Source organism: Danio rerio, chromosome 6 (genome assembly GCF_052040795.2).
Source record: "Danio rerio strain M-AB ecotype USA chromosome 6, GRCz13ab, whole genome shotgun sequence".
Taxonomy (NCBI): Eukaryota; Metazoa; Chordata; class Actinopteri; order Cypriniformes; family Danionidae; genus Danio; species Danio rerio.
The window spans coordinates 37,859,212-37,881,479 of NC_141026.1; the positions used below are offsets into that span (position 1 = coordinate 37,859,212).

The 22,268-nt window shown below is 34.9% G+C and overlaps 1 protein-coding gene across 1 annotated transcript in view; it reads right to left on the reverse strand.

Annotated features, from left to right (window-relative positions):
* Positions 1–7,996: 7,996 nt before the first annotated feature.
* The window catches only part of brinp3a.1 (BMP/retinoic acid inducible neural specific 3a, tandem duplicate 1), a 62,757-nt gene continuing 48,485 nt past the window's right edge, over positions 7,997–22,268 (reverse strand). The window contains 2 exon segments of the mRNA NM_001114437.1: positions 7,997–9,844; positions 20,145–20,367. Of these exon segments, the coding sequence (NP_001107909.1) occupies positions 8,728–9,844; positions 20,145–20,367 (1,340 nt within the window). The 3' untranslated portion in view covers positions 7,997–8,727.

Sequence of the window (22,268 nt, forward strand, 5' to 3'; positions counted from 1 at the left end):
CAGAAGTTGACATTATCCTTTTTTTCCTAGTTTATCCATTTGAAACAGTCCTAAAATGAGAAGAAATGAAGGGTGGTGCAGGATTTCATCCTTTGGGAAGCAATTTGATTGTTGGGCGATGGGTGTTGTTAATCAACTAAAAGAAAATTGACAAATTGATGAAGACAGTGAAGAAGAGAGCTTATAGTATAAAAGATTATGAGGGTAAAATAATTTTTACAAAATGATGAAGTGTACATTATTTATAACAAGTACTACTATATACATATAAAATATAAATAATCCATTTTGATTTAATTCATGGTATTATGAGCCCTTAAAAAACGTTGCTACTTGTTTGAACTACATAATGTTTTTTTGTATTTTTGTGGGGGGCAACTTAATTGTTAATATCCAATCCACTTAAATTTGTAAATACAATAAATTTAACTTAATATGTGTTAGGACAACATGAAGCAGTTGTTTGGAACCGAGGATTTTTTTACAATGAGGTACACGACTTTTACTTTTGAAAAAATTCCCAGGTTCTGCTGGTTGCATTTTCCAAATTTTCATTGCCAATCTTAAGCCAATCGTAATTGTTTGTTTTGGTTCAATTTTGAATTTCCACAACCAATGAATCAGTGTGAGCGCTCCAGCTTGGCCCCACCCTGATCCCAGGTACACATTTGTATACCACAGTCACAACCATATCACACTGCAGCCCAAGACTGGTTACTCACTGAAGCTTAGCAGGGCTGAGCCTGGTCAGTACCTGGATGGGATACCACATGGGAAAAGTGGTGTTAGAAAAAGCCAGCAGGGGGTGCTCAATCTGCGTTTGTGCGAGTCCTAATGCCCTAGTAAAAGTGAAGGGGACACTATACTGTCAGTGGGTGCTGTCTTTCGGATAAGATGTTAAACCGAGGTCCTGACTTTCTGTGGTCATTAAAAATCCCATAGCACTTTTCGTAAAGAGTAGGGGTGTAACCCCGGTGTCCTGGCCATAGTCCCTCAATCGGCCCTTACCCATCATGGCCTCCTAATCATCCCCATCCACCAAATTGGCTCTATCACTGTCTCTTCACTCCAATAATCGCTGGTGTGTGGTGTGTGGCTGCCGTCGCATCATCCAAGTGGATGCTACACCCTGGTGGTGGTGTGAAGAGACTCCCCTCATGATTGTAAAGCGCTTTGGGTGTATTGCCATACACAATAAATGAGCAAAATAAATATACATTACATTACATTGTACTTTCTAGGCACTTATATATACCATTTAGGTTCAAATGTGGACTTTTTAAAATGGTGCCACCCCGGTGACAGGTTTTCTACCTGTATTTCTGAGAGTGTATGTGTGTTTGAATCTTAATTTCTCACAGTGATCGTTGTTCTATTGTAAGGGCAGCTTTTCCTACATGGTAATTGTCAATTTTGCACCAGTTTGCATTAGAAATGATGTAGCAAGTCTGACCCTTTGTTCTGACCCCTTTTTAAATGTGCTTATGTAACCAGCTCTAACAAAACGTAGTAATACTGGCATAAGTAAGAGTTGCAAATAACAACTATAAAGCACACAAGGGAGAAGACTTTGAAAGTGCAGTTCACTACAAAATAAATGTCATTCCAAACTAGTATGACTTTCTACCATGGATAACAAAAGGTAAAATCAAAGAATGTCAGAATGTCTTTGCATTTTTATTTAAAGTAAATGCGAACTAGAAACTCCAAAATGGCAAAAAAGCTCCTTAAAAGTATCATAAATCGATCCATGACTCATGCCCTTTAAAGTATAACTTTGTATGAGGAACAAACCAAAATTTGAGTCGTTATTCATAGATAATTTCCCACCCTGGTGGGCTGTTCACTACTGTGATCGGATCATTGAGCCTTAGTTCATATTCACTGTAATTGCACCAGAGCATTATTCAGACTTTCGTCTATTGTGCTATACAGCTCATACAAGTTTTCAATGATATGAGGTGATTAAATGGTGACAGAATTGTCATCTGTGGCTGAACTAATCTTTCAAGAACCAATTAAATTACAGATTTGGGAGCCATTGCTTTTATGAACGTCATACCAAGCAATCAAGAATGCCATTGATCAGATTCCCAATGAAACTAATTAAGGCCGTGGAGAAGTAAAACACACTTCACGCATCTTTTTAACGAGAGCCAATCATTGTGGTACACTTGAGTATTGATGCCTGAAACAGCAATTATGATGAAAAAATCCTGTGATTTCTTGGAAGTCAAACACATATTGTAAGTTATATATACATTTAGCACTTTATTAGGTAGACCTGTTCAACTCTTTGTTAGTTCAAATATCTAATGAGTCGATCCCATGGCAGCAATTCAATTCATTTACGCAAGTATATGAGGTCAAGACAATCTGCAAAAATTCAAACTAAGCATCCAAACGGGGAAGTAATGTGATTTTAGTGTGTATTTACATTTGTCTTAGATCTGCTTCAAAACAAACTCTAGAACAATTTGTTTACAAGATGCAAAGTAAGTCTTGTGTGCCTCTAGAACAGGGGCACCCAAACTTTTACCCATAAAGGGCAAAAAAGCTAACTTGATTGAGGGCTGTGGGCCAAAAATACAATTATAATAGCATTCAGGTTAATTAAATATTACGTTTGCAAATATTAGAAATAATAAATTTGCCATGGGTAATTTCCAAACTAATTAGGTAATATTTAAAAAAAAACAAAAAACAAAAAAACATTGTCATCATGTTATGATTGTCAAACAAATCATAATAACTAATGCGGTATCATTTGTAACAGTTTTTAACCTATCACAGTAAAAACATAAACAATCCCATTTATAACACAATGGAATTCGATGCGAAAATCACTAGTCGGACTGCTCCTGCCTTTACTTTGATTTGCTCGCAGATATCTGTCAAGTGACACTATTTACATTTGAAAAGTCTGATTCATTTACAACATTTAATTGAATCATTCAATTTCAGTTGGCTTTTTTGTAGCTCAGCAAAAAAATAAATAAATAAACAAAAGGTTACGTTAATTTCAGTCAAAGGATTGCACCCAACCACCTCCCTATCATGCTCCCTTTCTTTTCAGATGGGATGGTGAGGCAAATAAAGGTTATCATGGGCCAACTTTGGCCTGGGGGCCCTATTTTGGGCATCTCTGCTCTAAAATTTGTCCCCTTAATTTCAACTCAAACTACCCATAAGATTGAAAAATGTAGACTTTTAGCTGTTTGTACCTGTGCCTTTAAAATTCTTGTGTCGTCTTGTGCCAGGAAGTTTCCAAATGGTTAAATGATGTAGTTACTGTAGAGTTTATTCAGCTTTTCCGCATGATGATGAATTAGGCACACACAATGCTGTAACTTAATAATAAACACATACAACTGGGATTCTTGTTGTGTGATTGAAGCTTCCTCGTTTATAGTTCTGTACAGACATGTACTGAATTCATGCGGTTTTGAACTACATAGCAATGTTTCTGTCTTTTACACATAAAAAAACATGCCCTGTTTTAAAAACGTTTATTCTTGTAAAATTTCATACAAGGTAGTATTGGCTGGATCAAAATAGTTATAACAGATATTTTAATCCCAGTTTCTTTGCAATTCCAGTCCTGTAGATTGGCGCCTGCCAGTCAATATCGGTAGTCAGGGATAGCCGGACTGCTACATCACGTGTGGTTGGCCTCTTATCCTAGCTATAGCTTTGATACAAATTTTATTTATGTACAGTACATATAACACGGGTCTGCACCATCGACTGTGTTATCCTGTTCTTTTTTTTTTTTTTTGTCAATAGGTGAAGTTTTCCCAGATCCCTTTACGGGGTATGGTGAAGATGTGACGTCATTGAGGATTTCCAAAGCAATCTCACGGCAATTAATAGCTTTTTGATTTAGTGGCTAATTTGTATGAATTCGTACAATCTAATTCGTACAATTTAGTACGATTTGCTCATCACCCAATGACGGTTGGGGTTAGGGGTGGGGTTGGGTGCCACGCCTCCTTTTTAAAATTGTACTTTTTCGTACGTTTGAACTTGTATGAATTCGTATGAATTAGCTATTAAACTGACAAAACGTAAAATACTTTTGTTTCCTCGTGAGATCAGGCTGGGATTTCCTGTATTTAAACCCTGATGGCATCAATGGTGGATCTTTCTCTTCCTTTGCTAATGTTCTTCTAGTTGACATCAAAATTGGACTCCAGCTCTTGTTATTATTTCTAAATTCACTATACATTTTTTTCTTTTGTACCTGAATTAGCTTACATGCTTGGTTAATTCATTCTTGTGATTGTTTTGCCATTTTGTTTATTATTTGTTTCAGGTAAGGGATTTTTCTGTCTTCATGATGTTTTGTTATTCATTCAATTTAAAGAGGAAAGCAGTGGCTCAGAAACTCACCTGTTATATTATTTACATGGGAGTAGGTACGATTAAGTGTAGTCTGGAGTTGTTTTGTATTTAGCTGGTCTACTGTTAGGCACTTTGTGAATTAGTTTTCCTTTTTGTTTCATGTGTTTGTGTTTTCTGGATTTACACATTTGACTTAAAAAATACATAAATAAATCTTTCAAACTATTTATACGCATGCCTTCTTGTGACTTAAATGAGCCAATTTTGGCTTTTGGGCCATTACAGGATAAAATAATTAGGTGTTGTAGTGTTTTGTATTTCTGCGATGTAACAATGTAATGATTTTCTCACAATAACTTGCAGCAAATGTGTATAATACATATTTTACAACTACATTGCTCTCCATTTTTACCTGTCTATATTTGATATAAAGAACTTGTGCAAGCAACAGACGCAATATGTGAACGGTAGCTCAGAGTTCAGCAGTGGCAGTTTTTTTTTTTTTTTTTACACACACAACCATCTCTAAGGTTTACAGAGAATGTTCAGAATAAGAGAAAATATCCAGTAAGCTGCGGTTTCTATGGGTGAAAATATCTTGTTGATGCCAGAGGTCAGAGGAAAATAGGCAGTGTGGTTGCTGACCATGTCCATTCCTTCATGCCCACATAGCTACTTTCTGCAGAATAATGAGCAATGTCACAAAGCTCAGATCACCTCAAACTGGCTTCTTGAACATGACAATCAGTTGACTAGACTCAAATAGCCTCAACAGTCACTAGATCTAAACCCAACCAAACACCTTTTTGATATGCTGAAACAGAAACAAATTTGCTCTCATGTCTGTATGGAACAAAATCTCTGCAGAATATTTCTAGAATCTTGTTGAATTAACTTCATTTACCCTTTTGTACTGTTGGTGATGTTTTTATCCACTCTGGGGTGATCTTGAGACTTAATTTGGCTACAAATTTCTCTCTGTTTCAAAAAATGCAATGATTTTTGGTGACAAATGTTATTTTGACACACATTTTGGGAAAATGCTTTTCTACCCTTTCATTATGTTAGTGACTGTTTTTGCCCCATTGATTTCCATTATAAAATCATTTTTTGATTCAAAAGCCTTGCCATTATGTAATCAAGCATTTTTTATTGTTGGTGGTTTTGGCTTTCAGGAATTTTAAATTTTTTATTGCTGATAATCAGTTACAATGATACAATGAACCCCCCCCCCCCCCCTGTATGTGTCTATATGTGTCTGAGAGAGAATGTGTAAGAGCATAGTGAAGACCTTTGCAGAATTACCTTGATACGTTTAAGAACATACAAAATAAGCACTTCAGCTCTCAGATCATTTAAACAAAGTATTGCATGCATGCACACTATAATTAGCTGTTTTAACTCCATACAACTCCATATAAAAGCCAGAAACCATTTTTTTTGCACAAGGTTTATCTAAAGGGTTAATGGTGCCAACTGATAATCAACAGTAACAATGACAAATTTGGCCTCTTCTCAAAAAGGAAAACCACCAACAATCAAGAATTCAGGATTATACGGTGTCAGGGTTTTCCAATAAAAAAGTCATTATAATGGAAGTTAATAGGGCAAAAACAGCCACTAACATAGCGGAAAGAGTCAATTTAAACAATACACAAGGATTAAGATGATAGAAGACAGTTATGAAGGCAAAATAAAGTGCAAAGGTCCAACCAAGTAAAATCAATAATATGAAATAAATAATGATAAATAAAGTGTCCAGTATATATATTAGATTGCAGACTTTCAGATTGGTAGTGGGCAATTAAAGGTAACATGTCTGTCATCTCCTTTCTGACATGCATTTGTTTTCTTTTCTTTATATTGTGTAAATTAGAATTTCAGTTTTTGGCTATGTAGAAATATCATTGTGGAACTGTCTGTGCAGAAAACAAAGTCTTTCCAATGGGTCTGATGTGCAGTATGTGCCATTTGTTTATCATCAATATTTAGTCATCATATCTGAAAACTTTGTCCATGGTAATTGCTTCCCATAATGCCTCATTAGTCTGCCCCTTCTGCCGCCCCTTTAAATGGATGTTTTTGCTGGGCCCGTTCTTCAGACATATTACAGATGACCAATCAATAACTCATTTAACTTTTGCTTATCTGTTAGAGTGAAAAAGTTGTCTGACTTTTCTCTTTTGTGGCAGTTTCACTATGTGTTCCCTAATGATGCAGCTTGCTTTATCTCAAGGTTATCCTGAAGAATGATGAGGAACTAGTCATCAGTTGTTTATGCCAAAAACCACTCTTACATAGCTTCTTTTTTTTCTCACATGCAAGTTGTCAAAGCTTTTCTCGTAGATGAATTGGCTCTCTCAAGGAATCATTGCTCAGAGGCTTGCCTGGCAGCTTTTTTTTTTAAAAAAGCACACTGAATAGGTTCACCTGATGAGATGTAGTGAGTATACGTTAACTATAATTTAATTTACAGTAATATACTCATATATGTGAAATTATATTCATATTAAGAAATACACGTTTTTTACAATTACATTCATATTAAATCTACAGTACATCTAGTCAATAATTTATTCAGATGGTAAATATATACTGTAATTTCTGTATTTCTGCAATTACAATTGGTTTCCATTCTACCAAATTGTAATTAAAGGCTACCTATTTTACCCCTTTTTCAAGATTTAAGATAAGTCTTTTGTGCTTCCAGAATGTGTCTGTAAAATTTTAGCTCAAAACACCCATCAGATTATTTATAATAGCTTTTAGAACATTTGGAATTTTCTGCTCTGAACACATTGGATAAACAGCACAGTGACAGACATAAAGGAAGCAGATCTCTTGTAACGTTTGTGAGAAATACAACAGTAAAAACTTTCCCAATGATTATTTGATGTATTTGCTGTGGAGTTATTTCAAGCCTTTCTGCAACGATGAGTCACATAATGTTGTTACAGTTCACGCACACACACACACACACACACACACACACACACACACACACACACACACACACTGTTTTTTCACGGCAAATGTGACATAATACACATTAATATATGCTGCTGTATGGATATTCGTACAGATTTAAAAAATAACGTCAACAATCGTCCACGTCCCAGAACGATTTAACGTCCACAAACCATGACTGAAGCATCTACTTTTATAATTTTACTGATGTGCGGCTGTGTTGATAAAGACAGTAAAATGGCTGTAATTAATTTAAAACATGCACTGTTTTAAAAATGTTTTACATTTGTAAAATTGAGACTTGGTCACATTTGATGATGACTGATGATCACAGCAAGCTGTACAAATCACGTGACCATGACAAAATGGCGGATGTAGTACGTCCGAATTCCATTCATACTTTTCACATTCATACTGTATAGAACGTACTTTTCTAACGGCCGAGTAGTACGTTTAAATTCAAATGCAGTACCTACTGAGTAGTCGGCGGTTTCGGACGCAGCCATAGTCTTTATATCACTCCAATATGATTGTGGACGTACTATATCTACACACAGGTCTGTCCAAACAGCTTCCAAAAGATGATTTTCATCATAGGTGCCCTTTGATGAAACAGCAAATAGAGCCTCTAAATATAATGTTATAAGTTGTGTGCAATTCAAGCAAAGTGAGATATTTACAGACGGCACATAAAAATGACCTTTATTTAGAGTATTAACAAATTCATGTTCTATACATTGTATGGACATTACCTTTGTAACTTCTCACAAATAATAGATTTTATAAAAATAAATGTACATGAAACGGCATATATTAAGTACCTTGCTTATGATGTGTGATATTTTTTTAAACAGATTTTCTCCTACATTCATTTTCCAACAAATATCGTAAAAATAGTTTTAAGCATCAACTTCTATTGTTGATTAGGATACTGATATTTTTGAGAGTTACAGTGTAGACAGACAGCATAAAAAAGGAAAGAAAGAAAAAAAAAACGAACAAGGTTTGGCTCATAATGCGTTTACGGCCTCTGTTTTTGCATACAGAGAATTAAAAGAGGTGAACAAACAAAAAACTTTACTTTAAAATTTGACAGTTTCCAGTAAAGTCCTACTGCACGCATTGTTTATCAGGTCTGGGGGCCGACGCTAAATTCTGCAGTGTGCCATGAAACTGAAATGAGGTCATCACTCTATTGTAAATCATCCCCAGTTAGGAAAAGAAAAGGCAAAGGTTTGGCCATTCTTCTGAACTGGCCCATTACATCGGTAGTTCAAACAAACACCAGAACTGTGGCATCACCATCAACACTGTATCCCAGCATGTGTCCGATGTGTTTTTTCTGAAAGTATACCAGGTCATTTAACTACAGTTACTGAAATAGCTACAAATATACTGCTACCTTGCAGTGCCTTATTAGCTACATAGTTTGGTAGTTTCATACTCCATTGAGTTGGGCTGCTTGGCGCTGAAGGCCTGAAGAGCAGTTTGGATTCTGACCACATCAGTGGTAGAGAGTTTGAGACGGTGGCGCAATAAGCAGGCAAACAGATCCAGAGGTTGTTGACCCGGTGGAGAGAGACGGTTGACCCGGTCTCGGATTTCCAGCAGCTGGAGCAAGGCCGAGTCCTGCGAGCCCTGTGTGTACGGATAGTCCAGCTGCAGGATCAAGTCCTGGATGGCGTCTGGATCAAAGTGCATACTGTATCCAAACACCTGCATACTGTTGATTTTCATGTAGCCTAGATTGCGAGATGAGTCCATGTATTCCAGTGGCTCAAAGTGGACAGTGCCGTTCCCCTGAGGGGATGCCGTTTTGACACGGCTCCTTAGGTAAATGTGGACAGTCTCAAAAAAGGTTTTCCACTTGTTTCCCAGAGTCAGGGTCCAGTTATAACAGTCAAGCGGGATGTCTAACTTGGTCCTTTCCCAGTCAGGGTAATTGTTCTGGTCAATGGGCATGATCCAGCTCTCGGAATGGCTACCTCCAAATGGGTTGATGTAGACGGACAGCAGTGGTTCCAGGGTGCTGTTTTTAGTAAGGCAAATCTGCAGGGAGATCCCTAGGAGCATGTGGACGTGGCTGGACTTGAACTTGTTGCTCTTTAGCGTCAGCAGCATCCTCTTTCTCCAGCTGGGATCGAACCAGTTGTTGAGTCTGACGTCATTGCTTATGAACATGGCGTGAATGCTGATCCGGCCATCCATCTTTTGCAGCAGGTAGCGGAGTTCCAGATCCTGAAGGTCTGTCTCGAAACCAATGTAGTTGTCAGTAGAATCTGGTATGGTATTCCTACATGTCCCTTGGCTCAGCATGTATCCAGGATTGCAGCTGGCACAGCGTGAGCGGTTCTCGTAGGAGCATGAGGCGCAGTGAGGGCCGTCACCCACCGAGCATGGGATGACACCTTGGCAGGATGGGTGCTCATAATGACAGGAGCAGGTCCGTGTTTCCTCCATGTAGGACCCGATCTGATTGTTCTCGCTGCAGTACATGATGGAAAGGATGTACCTCAGCCAGTAGCTCAGAGGCCTATGGTAAAGGAATGAACATGATAAGTTATTTTGTATTTTATTATATGAAGAGTTCCAAAAGTCTCTAAGTGCTATTTGAAATTTTCATCTAAAATGAGCATTTAACTCAGACTTTTAAGCTAGGATTTAAATTTTATGACAAAGAATAGGTTATTTTCATTGCCCTTCAAGCAAAATAATTGAACAGGAACGTAATACTTATTTTAGAAGAAAATTTCAGACAGCACTTAGAGGTTTTTGCATCTGAACTCTACATATATTGAATGAACAGATCTTAAAGGGGCTGCTGCACATGTATGTAAAGCACAATGCCAGTGTCACACCATTTTTTTTAAAGTTCTAGCTTTAAAAAAGAAGACATTTTTCCACTGTTGGGTCAGAGCTAACAAGAGGCCGGACAAGGCCAACAGCCTCAGACCATGAGCAATGAGGGCATAAGTAAGCTGTGTTTTCACTTGTGGGCTGGTGCAGCTTTAAAAACACACTTCCATGATAAATCATTGTAAAACTTTGCAATTTTAGTAGCAAGGTGAAACCAAAGTAGATCAACAGAGGACTCTCACAGATATAAAACCAGAGTTATTAAAGTTATACAAATTAACTTGACAGTGTAATTTAAGATGGAAAACATCCACATCAACAAAGGCACAGAAAAAAGTTTGATTGAATATGGAACCAAAACGTATGATTAAAATAACATCTGAGAATAGACTCTTCCAAAGGTATATAAGAAAATGGCCCTTGGCCCTAAGAAAGCACTGCTAAGGCCTGGTCAACTTCTGAAAGTGACACAAAATGCAACTGGCTATGACATGCATTAACATGCTTGCTTTCGCCCAACAGTAGAAACATGGCTTTTGTTTCTAGTGTAACACATCACCAGTTAACTTCTGTTCACAATGCCATGACTCGGGTCACCATTTAAAATCCTTTATAACTTTCCAATAAATTACACTATATTTATACTAAATCTTTGGTAAACTCCATATAAGCTTCAGCTGGAAGATTGTGTTTTGTCCACATTTTGGCAAATCGTACATTTTGTTACTTAATTCTGTGTGTTTTTGTATAAAAAGGCATCATAATATATTAATCTATGTTTTGTTCTTTTTTTAAACGACACATTTAAAACACAGATTTGGTCAAAATACACATTATTTCAGAAGAGAGTAATTCATAAACATTCCATGAAATATTTTGAATAAAGTTAATTAAGGACAGCTGTAGAGGTCCAATAAAACCTTGACACCTTGAGCAGCACACACATTTCTGAATCCAAAAGTTTATTTTAAAAATGGTGTACTTTTAGTATTATTATTACTGTATTTTTTAAAATATCACAATAATTGATTCCTTTAGGGATACAGTTAGTTTGTATGCGTGTTGAGTGTGGCTAACCATAAGCAAAGTCTTTTTGGCTACACATACCATGTAAAATGCGCCAAGCATGAAATGTCAGTAATTTACTTTAAGAAAATCACAGACGATATTTAATCTTCATAATAGATGATTTAATTCAAGCAGAAAATTCAGAAAAATCTATACTTAAAAATAATAACACTAGTCACTAAATTATTTCCAAATAATTTCATCCATTTTACGAGCATGAAAAATGTCATCCTGCAAAAATTTCCATAACATGCATATTCAGACACTGTAATGATTCTCTCTGCTGCCACTGGCAAATGAACTCAGTGGAGTGGATCAGCACGATCTGTCACATGGAGTCAAACTGTAAACATCAGCTAAAAACTGACTTGTTTCCCATTTTCAATTTCACTTTGTTTCCCCCAACACAATAACAGAGTGATATCTCATCCAACATGATTTAAAATAGCAAGTGACGTGTCCATCTATGCACAGCATTTATCAAATATTTGAATGTCATTTTTAAGACAAATTAAAGTCACTGTTGAACAGTCTCGACTGAAATGATCAAATCATAATCAAACTGAAGAGAATGACGTTGTTCCTATTTTTTGAGTTTAAGATGAAACACTGCAGGCAGAAACACTATATTTGTATGAATTTAGCACTTTGGAGATTTCCCTGCAGGCACAGGATATCAAAATGACGTCCTTTTGATGTTGTACCCCAACGTCAAGGGAACATTGGATTTTTTTTTGGAATTGAAAATCAGGTTGACGTCAGAACCGAATCTCAGGTTGACGTCAATGTCCAATGTCTAACCTAAAATCTATTTAAAATCAATCAAATATCAACGACTAACCATGGTACACCTTGATGTTGTGTGGACGTTACCACTATGACATCTATCAAACATTGGATTTTGGTCACTTTCCAACACAACCTAAAATAAACCAAATATCAATGTAATTTGACATTGTTATTGAACGTCAAAATAATGTTGTCCTTAGACTATGGCTAGGCATTGAATTTTGGTCATCTGACTTCCTGACCTAATATTAACGTCTTATGGTGTTTTTTTTTGTTTGTTTTTTTTTTGGTTTCTCCTTCAATGTGCCATAAATATACACTTCCACATATAATTTAAAAAGGGCTTAATTTGACTGATTATATTCAGTATTTCCTACAAAAATGATGCAAATGTTTTTTAAATTTTAACAAATGATGCAAATTTTGTTGCATTTTCTGAATTATGGAGGGCTAAAAAGAGATTAATAAATCCCCAAAAAATGAAAACAATAACTCTGACTTTGCCTCTATTTACTTATAAGACATTTTTGTGCAAGGCATATATGCAAATTTAACTATACAATGCCTCATTATTTAAACACAATATTGTACAAAACTCATTGAACCAAATATTGCATTTTTCTTAATGTGAAAAATCATCTGGCAATAACCCAAGTTCTTTTTTTTTTACTCTACTCCCCTGGAGTGTCTTAATTTTTAATAAGTAGTAAAATAAGTTAATAAATAATTAATAGAAATAATTAAAATAAGATAAAATTAATAGGTAAATACAAATGTTAATTTTCCTCTGAAACTAGCTTATATTAACGATTAGCAATTCCATATTTCTAAAACGTTCATAACATATGCAAACTTGTCCTTTCATTGTTCAAAAATCTGGAGCGAAGCAGTGTCGCAGTAGGTAGTGCTGTCGCCGCACGGCAAGAAGGTCGCTGGGTTGGTGGTTCGAACCTTGGCTCGGCTCAGTTGGCATTTATGTGTGGAGTTTGCATGTTCTCCCTTTGTTCGCATGGGTTTCCTCTGGGTCCTCCGGTTTCCCCCACAGTCCAAAGACATGTGGTACAGGTGAGTTGGGTAGGCTAAATTGTCTGTAGTGTATGAATGAGTGTGTGGATGTTTCCCAGAGATGGGTTGCGGCTGGAAGGACATCTGCTGTGTAAAAATGTGCTGGATAAGTTGGCGGTTCATTCTGCTGTGGTGACCCCGGGTTAATAAAGGGACTAAGCTGTCAAGAAAATGAATGAATGAATGAGTTCAAAAATCTAGTGCAGCGTTTGCATAGAATCTTTTTTTTTCTATCCAGAGAGATAGCCGAAGATTTCCACCGCCGTGCAATTTCCACTTGCGCAGGGAAAAACAGTTTACCCTGGATTAAAACATAAGTGATGGCAACAGAATGTATAAATATTCATGGCACCAGGCTGCCTGAGAGACAGTCAGTATGCAGGTGGTTGGCGATGGAGGAAATCTCAGCAGCCTGTCAGCATATTTCACTGACGGCGAAACGGAAATTCACACCAGAGACAAAACATCCTCATGCACATTTATTCCAGCAGAAAACAATTTCTTACAAATTTCCATATTTTTAGACTGTTTAAAAAAATGCATCTGATGGAAGAACAACAATAGCTTAAAGAGGCATTTTTCTCCTTATAAACATTATGCCTATAAAGGTGTATGTACTTGTCCAGTCGCAGAAGGGTAATGTAATTCACTGAATTTGTTTTTGTCTTTAGCATTTTCTATTTACACTGCAGTGAACTAGGCACAGAAAAAAAGGGATAGGATACTTCCCCAGTTGATTGATTACTTTAAGCATGGCAAACATTTTTTAAATTACAAGTTATTAAAATGTAATTAAATATGCAAATTAGACATTTCATTAACTATGCAATAGTTTGCATAAATTTCTTGCACAAAAATCAATCTAAAAATTGGATGAAGTCAGGTTCAAATTTATTTTCTCTTGGTTTTTTTTCTTATCTTTTAGCATATAATGTCAAAGTCAAGTCATTTCAAGTTACTGAAATGTCATTAAATATGCAAATTAGGCATAATTTAATTAAATAAGCAATGTTTTGCATAAAATTCTTCCACAAAAATCAGTCTAAACATTGGATGAAGTCAGGTCCAAAATTCTTGTTTCTCTTTTCTTTGCTTTGACATGTTAAAGTCAAAGGTTTATTAATGCAGAAAGAAATCAGAAAATACTGCAAAAGCCGGAACATAAATGAATTTTCACATTTTGTTGTATATGATCAGGCAAATTATTCATGAACATTAGAATATAGATATGATTAAAACTGAAGTTTGTTGTATACATGCATCTGAAGTAGAAATTTATGCAGGAAAAAAAGCTATTTTAAAAATATGCATCGTAATTGCATAGAATATTAATTGACATTTTCAGAATTTGACAAAAAATATGCATGTTGGGATGTTTTCTAATAATAATAATAATAATAGTAATAATAATAATAATAATGATAATAGGGCAAAAATGGGAAAATTAGGGTTGCGCTGGTCTGAAAATAGCAACATGCTGTTGCAAACATGTCTTGCGCCTTATTGTGCCGGGTGTATGATAGGGCTCATCATGTATTACTACTACTACTACTACTACTACTACTACTACTACTATTACTACTAATAATAATAATAATAATTGTTATTATTATTATTATTATTATTTTTATTAAATGTATTATTGTATTTTGTTCTGTATATTTGGATGTTTTCTTTACATTGGGCTAATTGAACACTATAAAAAGCTTCTCAAAACTAATAGGTGCATGAAAAAATTGCCTTACCTGAATGCATTTGTTTTTGTTTTGTTTTCTTTAGAGACTAGATTTTCTATAAAGGCTATAATACAACATGATATGCGAACAAGCATAAAGCGTAACAAACATTCAACTATATACAGTTTGGGAATGCTTTTTATGAACAAATGTGTCAAGCTGTTGATAAATTCTACTTGACAAAAGGAATGAAAAATGTCATTTAAAGGAAACGCAGAAATCAAATAAATCAAGTGTGAATGATGAAATGACAGAGAAAACAAAACAGTAAATCAGGAACTCAAAAGCAGTCTAATAAAATGTCTGTTCTATTTGTCTGCCTGTTTTTTTTTCTTTTCTTTTTTTGCCTGAAACTTGAATCATATATTATCAAAGCAGAAGGAAGCTCTTGAAGATTGATCAAGGCAGATCGCAGAAACATTTCAAGCACATGCTGTTATTGTTCTCATGCCCTACAGTAGACTCCTCGACCCTGAGATGATGATCATTTTTGGGAAGTATTATTGTATTGTACATTTGGACTTGAGATATGATGGAATTCTCAGATAGATATGCTTTCAGCAGTGTTGTAGGAGAAAGTGCAGAACTTTTTCCTGTTTACTTTGGATTTTTAATTAAAAGATTTATAAGATAAAACAATGTTGAAATAATATTGAATTATGCATGCTCAATATCCTAATTATTCATTTATTTATTTTCTTTTCGGCTTAGTCCCCATTTAATCCCTAAATGACAAATTTTTACATTATGGGATGTTTTTTACATTTTAACACATTTTGCCTAAAGGTAACATTTAACAGTTGTAAACATTTTTTTTTTTTTACTTTTTATTAAAAAATGCTTTCATTTTAGCATACTTTTTGCACAAATTCATACAGCAAGTCCTGTCTTGAAAATGATCTCTTTAATCACTGTAAAAAACATATATAATGCAGATAATGAATATAGCACTAAATCTCTTTATTGTGTTTCCATCTATTGCGTGGCCAGTGAAATCTCCTTACAGTTTTATATTTTAAAAGGGTGATACATGAAGAGGTTATTTTATTTATTTTTTGTTCAAATTTATTTTATTTTTTTTGCAATTGAAATCTTAAATACCTAATGAAAAATAATGATTTCTGAAAACTTTCCATTTCCATAAATCATGTTTTTGCAATCGTACCCTTCAATTGCAAACTGAACATAAAACATGATATCTCTAAAAATAGACTTATCTATTTTTGCAAATAAACTCTTCCTATAGATCCTGCTGCTGCCATGTAACAGTCTGGAGTTTTTGACCAGTCTATATAGACTGGAATATTATTGAATATGTGTGTCCCATATACTGTATTGTGCCATTTCGACATCTCTTCAGTAATTGTACTGAAGTCTTTAGGCGTTTTATATTTCTAAACATCCTCTGCATTTCCACCTGCAGCACTGAGACTGAGAATGATTATGTGCTGAAGGCTCTTCATCCTGTTCTTAAGGACTGATATTTTATACCATCTCATTTTTTAAGCAAAGATGCTGATGCCAAATTGTACACTATACTGCCGTTATGTATTACTAGTCTGAGCATTGTGCAGTATAATTTTTTAATGATTGTTGACTTTTGTTGTCATTTGTCTGTTATTTTCTTTATGTGTTGCATAATTTCCATCCAAACTCCAAGCATTGATTATCTCCTTAATCAATTTTCTGTTCTGATCTCTGACCTAGGCAAATAACTGAGAAAGCATGAATCCGAGGTCTACATGTCATCATGTAGACTTCTTACAATGTATTTTACAGTATTTAAAAAATACAAAAATCCTGAAGTATTTTGATACAATATATTACTCCATTTTTATAAACCTTATGAAATACAAATTATAAAATACTGTTTTGTATTTGAATTTAGGGTTGCATGGTTTACCGGTACTATGGTAGTATCATGATACTATGGCTCCAAAACACTGGCGGTGCCACTGTACTTTGTAAACAGTAGTATCATAATTTACAGTCTATCTACATTACATAATGTTGCATGTGGAAAACTCACTAAAATGCTCACACGTTTGTGCAACAATAGACCATTTTATTTGAATAGTCTGTGAAGCCCTTTAAGTTTGCAAAACTATGCAGAATTCAGACCTTTTTATGGTAGCCTATTGCACATTTTCTGATGTTTCAGTTTGAATGCACATCTGAATCAGTTCATTTCTGTTCCTGTCAATATGGTTTAGTAGCTACAACAACTGCAACAATCTCTTAAAAAGACGACTCACAATACCTGATAACAATACAACAGATTTTTTTTCAAACTAACCCAAAAGAGCAACAGGAAACATTGTAACAATTGTTGGCCAAATCATACAGTCTAATTTTGTTAAAAAAATACTCTTTTTGTAACAAATTTTGTTCTGTATAATTTGTATCTTTATTTGAATGTATTTTTTTGTTGGTCAGTATTTCTGAAATTAAGGGCCGGCGCGTCCATAGAGGTGACCTAGGCAGTTGCCTAGGGTGGCAGAATAGTGAGGGGAACCCCCCGACCCCCTCTCTCTCTCTCTTATCTATCTATCTATCTATCTATCTATCTATCTATCTATCTATCTATCTATCTATCTATCTATCTATCTATCTATCTATCTATCTATCTATCTATCTATCTATCTATCTATCTATCTATCTATTTATTTTTCATTTATTTATTTATTTATGTTTGTTTGTTTGTTTGTTTGTTTGGTTTGTTTATCTTTTGGTGTATTGTGTTATTTATAAACTGCATAACAGCTGCCAAAAGATTCTGAGAAAACATCACACAAATGTTCCAATAAGTATTAGATGTTTGGAAGCAAGACGCATTTATACAGCTGACAGTCCATTCCAAGCAATAAAGTATATCACTTTCATTGGCATCTGTATGTCACAGCATCTGCAACATCTGCACTGCCAGATCCCCCTGCTGGCTTAAGTGAAAATGTGAGTATAACCGAATATAGCATGTCTCTGAGAAGTCAATATGAATATTAATGAAGCAGGAACTTTCAACTGTGAAGCTGATCATCGCTTTAGGCTCTGCTTTCACCTCATCTGACTTGAGTAGTTTCCACTTGACTTGCCAGTCTGCGTGGTTTGCATAATTCTCATTTTTGACCCTCTACCATCTTTGAACACTCGCTTTCAGCCCTCGGTAGTGAACTTTCTCCTTACCAAAGGCACTGCATTATCATTCCGGTGCAGAGCCCATAAATTACCTGTTTCTCGTGTCTTCCATTAAAACACAAACTGCACTTTAGCCTATAGATGGGAAGATAAAACCTATTCATCCACTAACTCTTGAAATGATTAGATGGGACAGTCTCTATCATTTTAGAGAGCCTGGGCCTTCAGCCAAGATAGTGGACTTAACACAATTATGCTTGCCACAATTGCCCCCTGATGTGGACGGAGTAGTGTGTTAAAGGCATTTCTTAATTAATTAGTTCGGAAGACATGCATTTTAAGTCTGCTGTCAGTTCATCCATTTGGAAACAGATCAAGTGTGGTGATTAAGTGTAAGATCGCAACATGTGACATTGTTAGAAATACTGGTGTTATAGCAGAAATCGGAGAAGCTATTCTGTGATTGTCACAAAAAAAATAAATAAATAAATAAATAAATATATATATATATATATATATATATATATATATATATATATATATATATATATATATATATATATATATATATTCAGTATTTTTTGGATGCTCTGTAAACATTAGGTACTGTATCAGACATTATACACTAAGCAGTATTTCTTTTATAATTTTAAATAAAATATTTGGTTTATTAGGCTCTTTTATTGTAAAAATGCTATTTGTTATTTAGAACTTTATTATTAGGAGCCTAGCACAGCAGTGCTAAGGCATCTATTGTTTTTGCTAGTGCTCCTAATATATTATTATTGTTGTTGTAATTATTATTATTATTATTTCATTTCTTCTTCTTTTTCCAATTAAAATGGCAGCCCATATAACCGTATGAAAGAAAGTTGTATAAATTGGCACAATGATAGAGGGCAGTCTCAACATTAACCAGAGCAAACATGAAGTCTCCAACTCAAACTCTCTAGCGCTACTACTTGTCCAAATTTTCAATAATGTTTATCATTATAACTTTTGAACCGAATGGGCTACAATCGAAATTCCTCTGATTCCTTGGCTAAAGCCGGTTCAAACGCCCCTATGACGTCATTTCCCATCTTGAAGATTTTTTCGCTATTTTAAATTATCCGCAATACCTATTTGATCGAACTCGTCCTATATATCCAATTTTCACCAAAATTGAATCACATGATCTACAGACCATGCTGACCAAAAGTTTTGCAATTCAAGTTAATTATCCCAACCATTTTCATTTAACTTGCGAACAAATTTAGAGCCTGCAAAAATGGATTTAACCTCTGTAACGCATTGACATATTCACACCAAACTTGGTGTGTGTTATGACGTCCATGGTCTGAGGTTATCTGCAGCGTTTTGGCGCACTGCCCTCTAGTGGCCCAAAGATACAAATATGGCTTCTTTATTTATATCTTCTCAACCTTTTGTCCAAAATTCATTAATTTGATCTCTTTTCATCTGACGGAACATGCCAAGTCGTGTGATGTTTGATTTTGCCAGGTGAGCCATTTTGGTGGTCGGCCATTACATACTTCAAATGTATTTAAAAAAATAAATATTTCACTTTGTCTGATGCTCCTTACTAACCTTGTTGCTTTTGGTCTCTGGACTGCTTTGCTTATTCTGCCTGTACAGTGCTTGGCCCCTTAACTGCTTGCAGCTATATTTATATTTTTGTTATTATCATCATTTTTATTATTATTATTATTAGTAGTAGTAGTAATTGTATGTATATTTTCTTTGTAGCTCTCTAGAATGCTTGATTCTGATTAATATAAAAGAACTAGAAATTCAATAAGAAATAACAAAATTAAGACAGAAGTAAACAGTAGTGATTTTTATGTTAGCCAACATTTGAAGTAGATCAAAAAAAAATTTTCTAAGAGAAGAATTGGTCTTGTTGAACAGTTTTAGGTTTATATATATATATATATATATATAAGCAAACGTGAGAGAGAAGAGAAAAATTTATTACAAATCCCTTACTTAAATCATTCAATCATAATACCTAATTATCTGATGTTAACAGACATAATCCTCCTCTAAAACAAATCTGCTTCATCAACCCTGAGCCCTTTAGCAAGCAACGGCACACTATTTTTACCCCTCAACTTTACACAATCAATTATAAATACAGACATGTCCATTTCTAACCCATTAGGCACATGGCGTACATCTTACCTCTCCCTGGGCACAGATATTTTGGGTTGAGTCCGACACCTTTTGCTGAGTTTGAAGAGTTTGCTGACGATCCGCTGTGCTTTGCTGAGCAGCTGTTGAGTGTTGGTCTCCAAAAGCTGAAAGCGCTGCTGAACGCCAGAGTCCATCTTCCAAAAGTACTGCACGGCAGATGTGTTCAGAGCATAGAAGGTTGGTAATCTCCTCACAAAATTCTGGAAGTCCTCTAGAAAGGCAGACAAGTGTTGAGAATAAATTACTGGAATGACTTTGCCTCATGTCTAGGAAAAGGAAATCAGTCATGTTTGATAAAAATTAGTCAACAGTGAAACTGGGAGGTGGAAAGGGAGCAGGTGGAACGTTATTTTCATTCCTTTGATGAAAATTGAAAATTGTCCTGTGTGATTGAACACTGATAGGCGAGGACAGCGAGGTATTTTCAATGAATTGCTAAGAAACGCTAAGCTATTTCTAAGAAGGACAAGGCTGATTTTGAAGAAGCACATGTGCTTCGGCTCCAATAACAAGTGTAAAAAAAAGAGAGAAACATTACGTTCTAACAGGATGGAAACTTGTTAAAGTAAAGTAGAATCTTTTAATTTAGGGTTAAATTAGGGTTTGGGGTTATTTCATTTTCATAAATTTACTTATCGTCGCTAGAATTTCAAATGATTTACCATCAAAATAAAGTGATGGCAGATATTAGCCTACTGATAGCGACTGTTGTAATGTTACTTATACGGAATGTCTACAACATCAAACTGTAGGACAAATCTACTGCTAACTTTTCAATACATATTTCTTCTTCAAATTATATAAACACAGTGCTTCCCACACATAGACTTTACTTGGGCAGCCACCCAGGTATATTAATAGCCATCCAAGTATATTTGATGACATTTTTTTTTTTTTTTACAATATTATCATTCTTTTACACTTTTTTGCCCAGGATAACCAAACATCAGCATCAACAACACTTCCTCAGACAGTGTCATGTCCTCTGCAGAGACCCACAGTGGCTTTTTTGAGGCTTAAAAATGCATCTGGCCGGTGTTTCTAAATACCTTAAAATGTCCAGGAGTCGACTTCTGCATTAGCTTTCTAAAGTTTTTGTTCTTTTTTATTTTAACAGCTTTTTAAAAATTTTAAATCATTGAAAAGAAACAGTGTAAAATAAAAGTATTATTAAAATCACATTATTTCACATTTAGTTAACCATTTTTGCTGTGGGTAAAGGATGTGTTTCAATCCAGTTACCACTGAAAGTATTTTTCAAACCTGTGGGAGGCACTGGAACATATATACAAAGAGTTCAGATGCAAAAGTCGCTAAACGTCACTTCCGCCAAAAATTTGCTAATGACACTAAGCGAATGCTTTAAGCAGGCAGTACGTTCAACAAATATTTTTGCTTCAAATAATCTAAATAGCAGTGTCAGCGCATTGAGAAATAACAGTTTGTTTGCAAAAGCCTCAAAACACCTTTGATAGCGAAAGCCACTATATCCATTGAATCAATCAGAAGGCGGGAATCGAATCATATGTTTTCAATGTAACAGCGCGCTGATATGCTGGCTTTTATGAGGAGAGTGTTTCATTCTATGTATTACTTCATAATACCTATACGCCAGATACTGATGTTTCATAATGTTTTTGCACTACATTATTTGAATCAAAGAGGCTTAGTTTACAATGTTTGCAATGTTTACATTGCTCTACTTACATTAAAGCTAAATCCCAAATATCAAAAATGACAACAGAATGTTAAGATGTAATTAAAGTCAGTTTTAATGTTATGGATTAATGCACTTGACAGATTTCATTCATTCATTTTCCTTCTGCTTTGTCCCTGGTTTACCAGGGGTTACCACAGTGAAATGAATCGCCACTTACTTGACAGATTTATATATTTTTATTGTAGTTTTTTTTATTAATTTTTTTAATTAAAAATAATTTCTGATTGCATCTTTAGTGATTTTCAACTAATTACACTGTCTCCAATAGGTGGATTTAGAGGTTTTTGCAAAAAAAAAAAAAAAAAGCACAAGTGGATTTAGTTATCGATTAACAATCAAAATAATGTGTGCATCAAGTTATTATTGATATTGCATCAAAATGCAGGACAAAT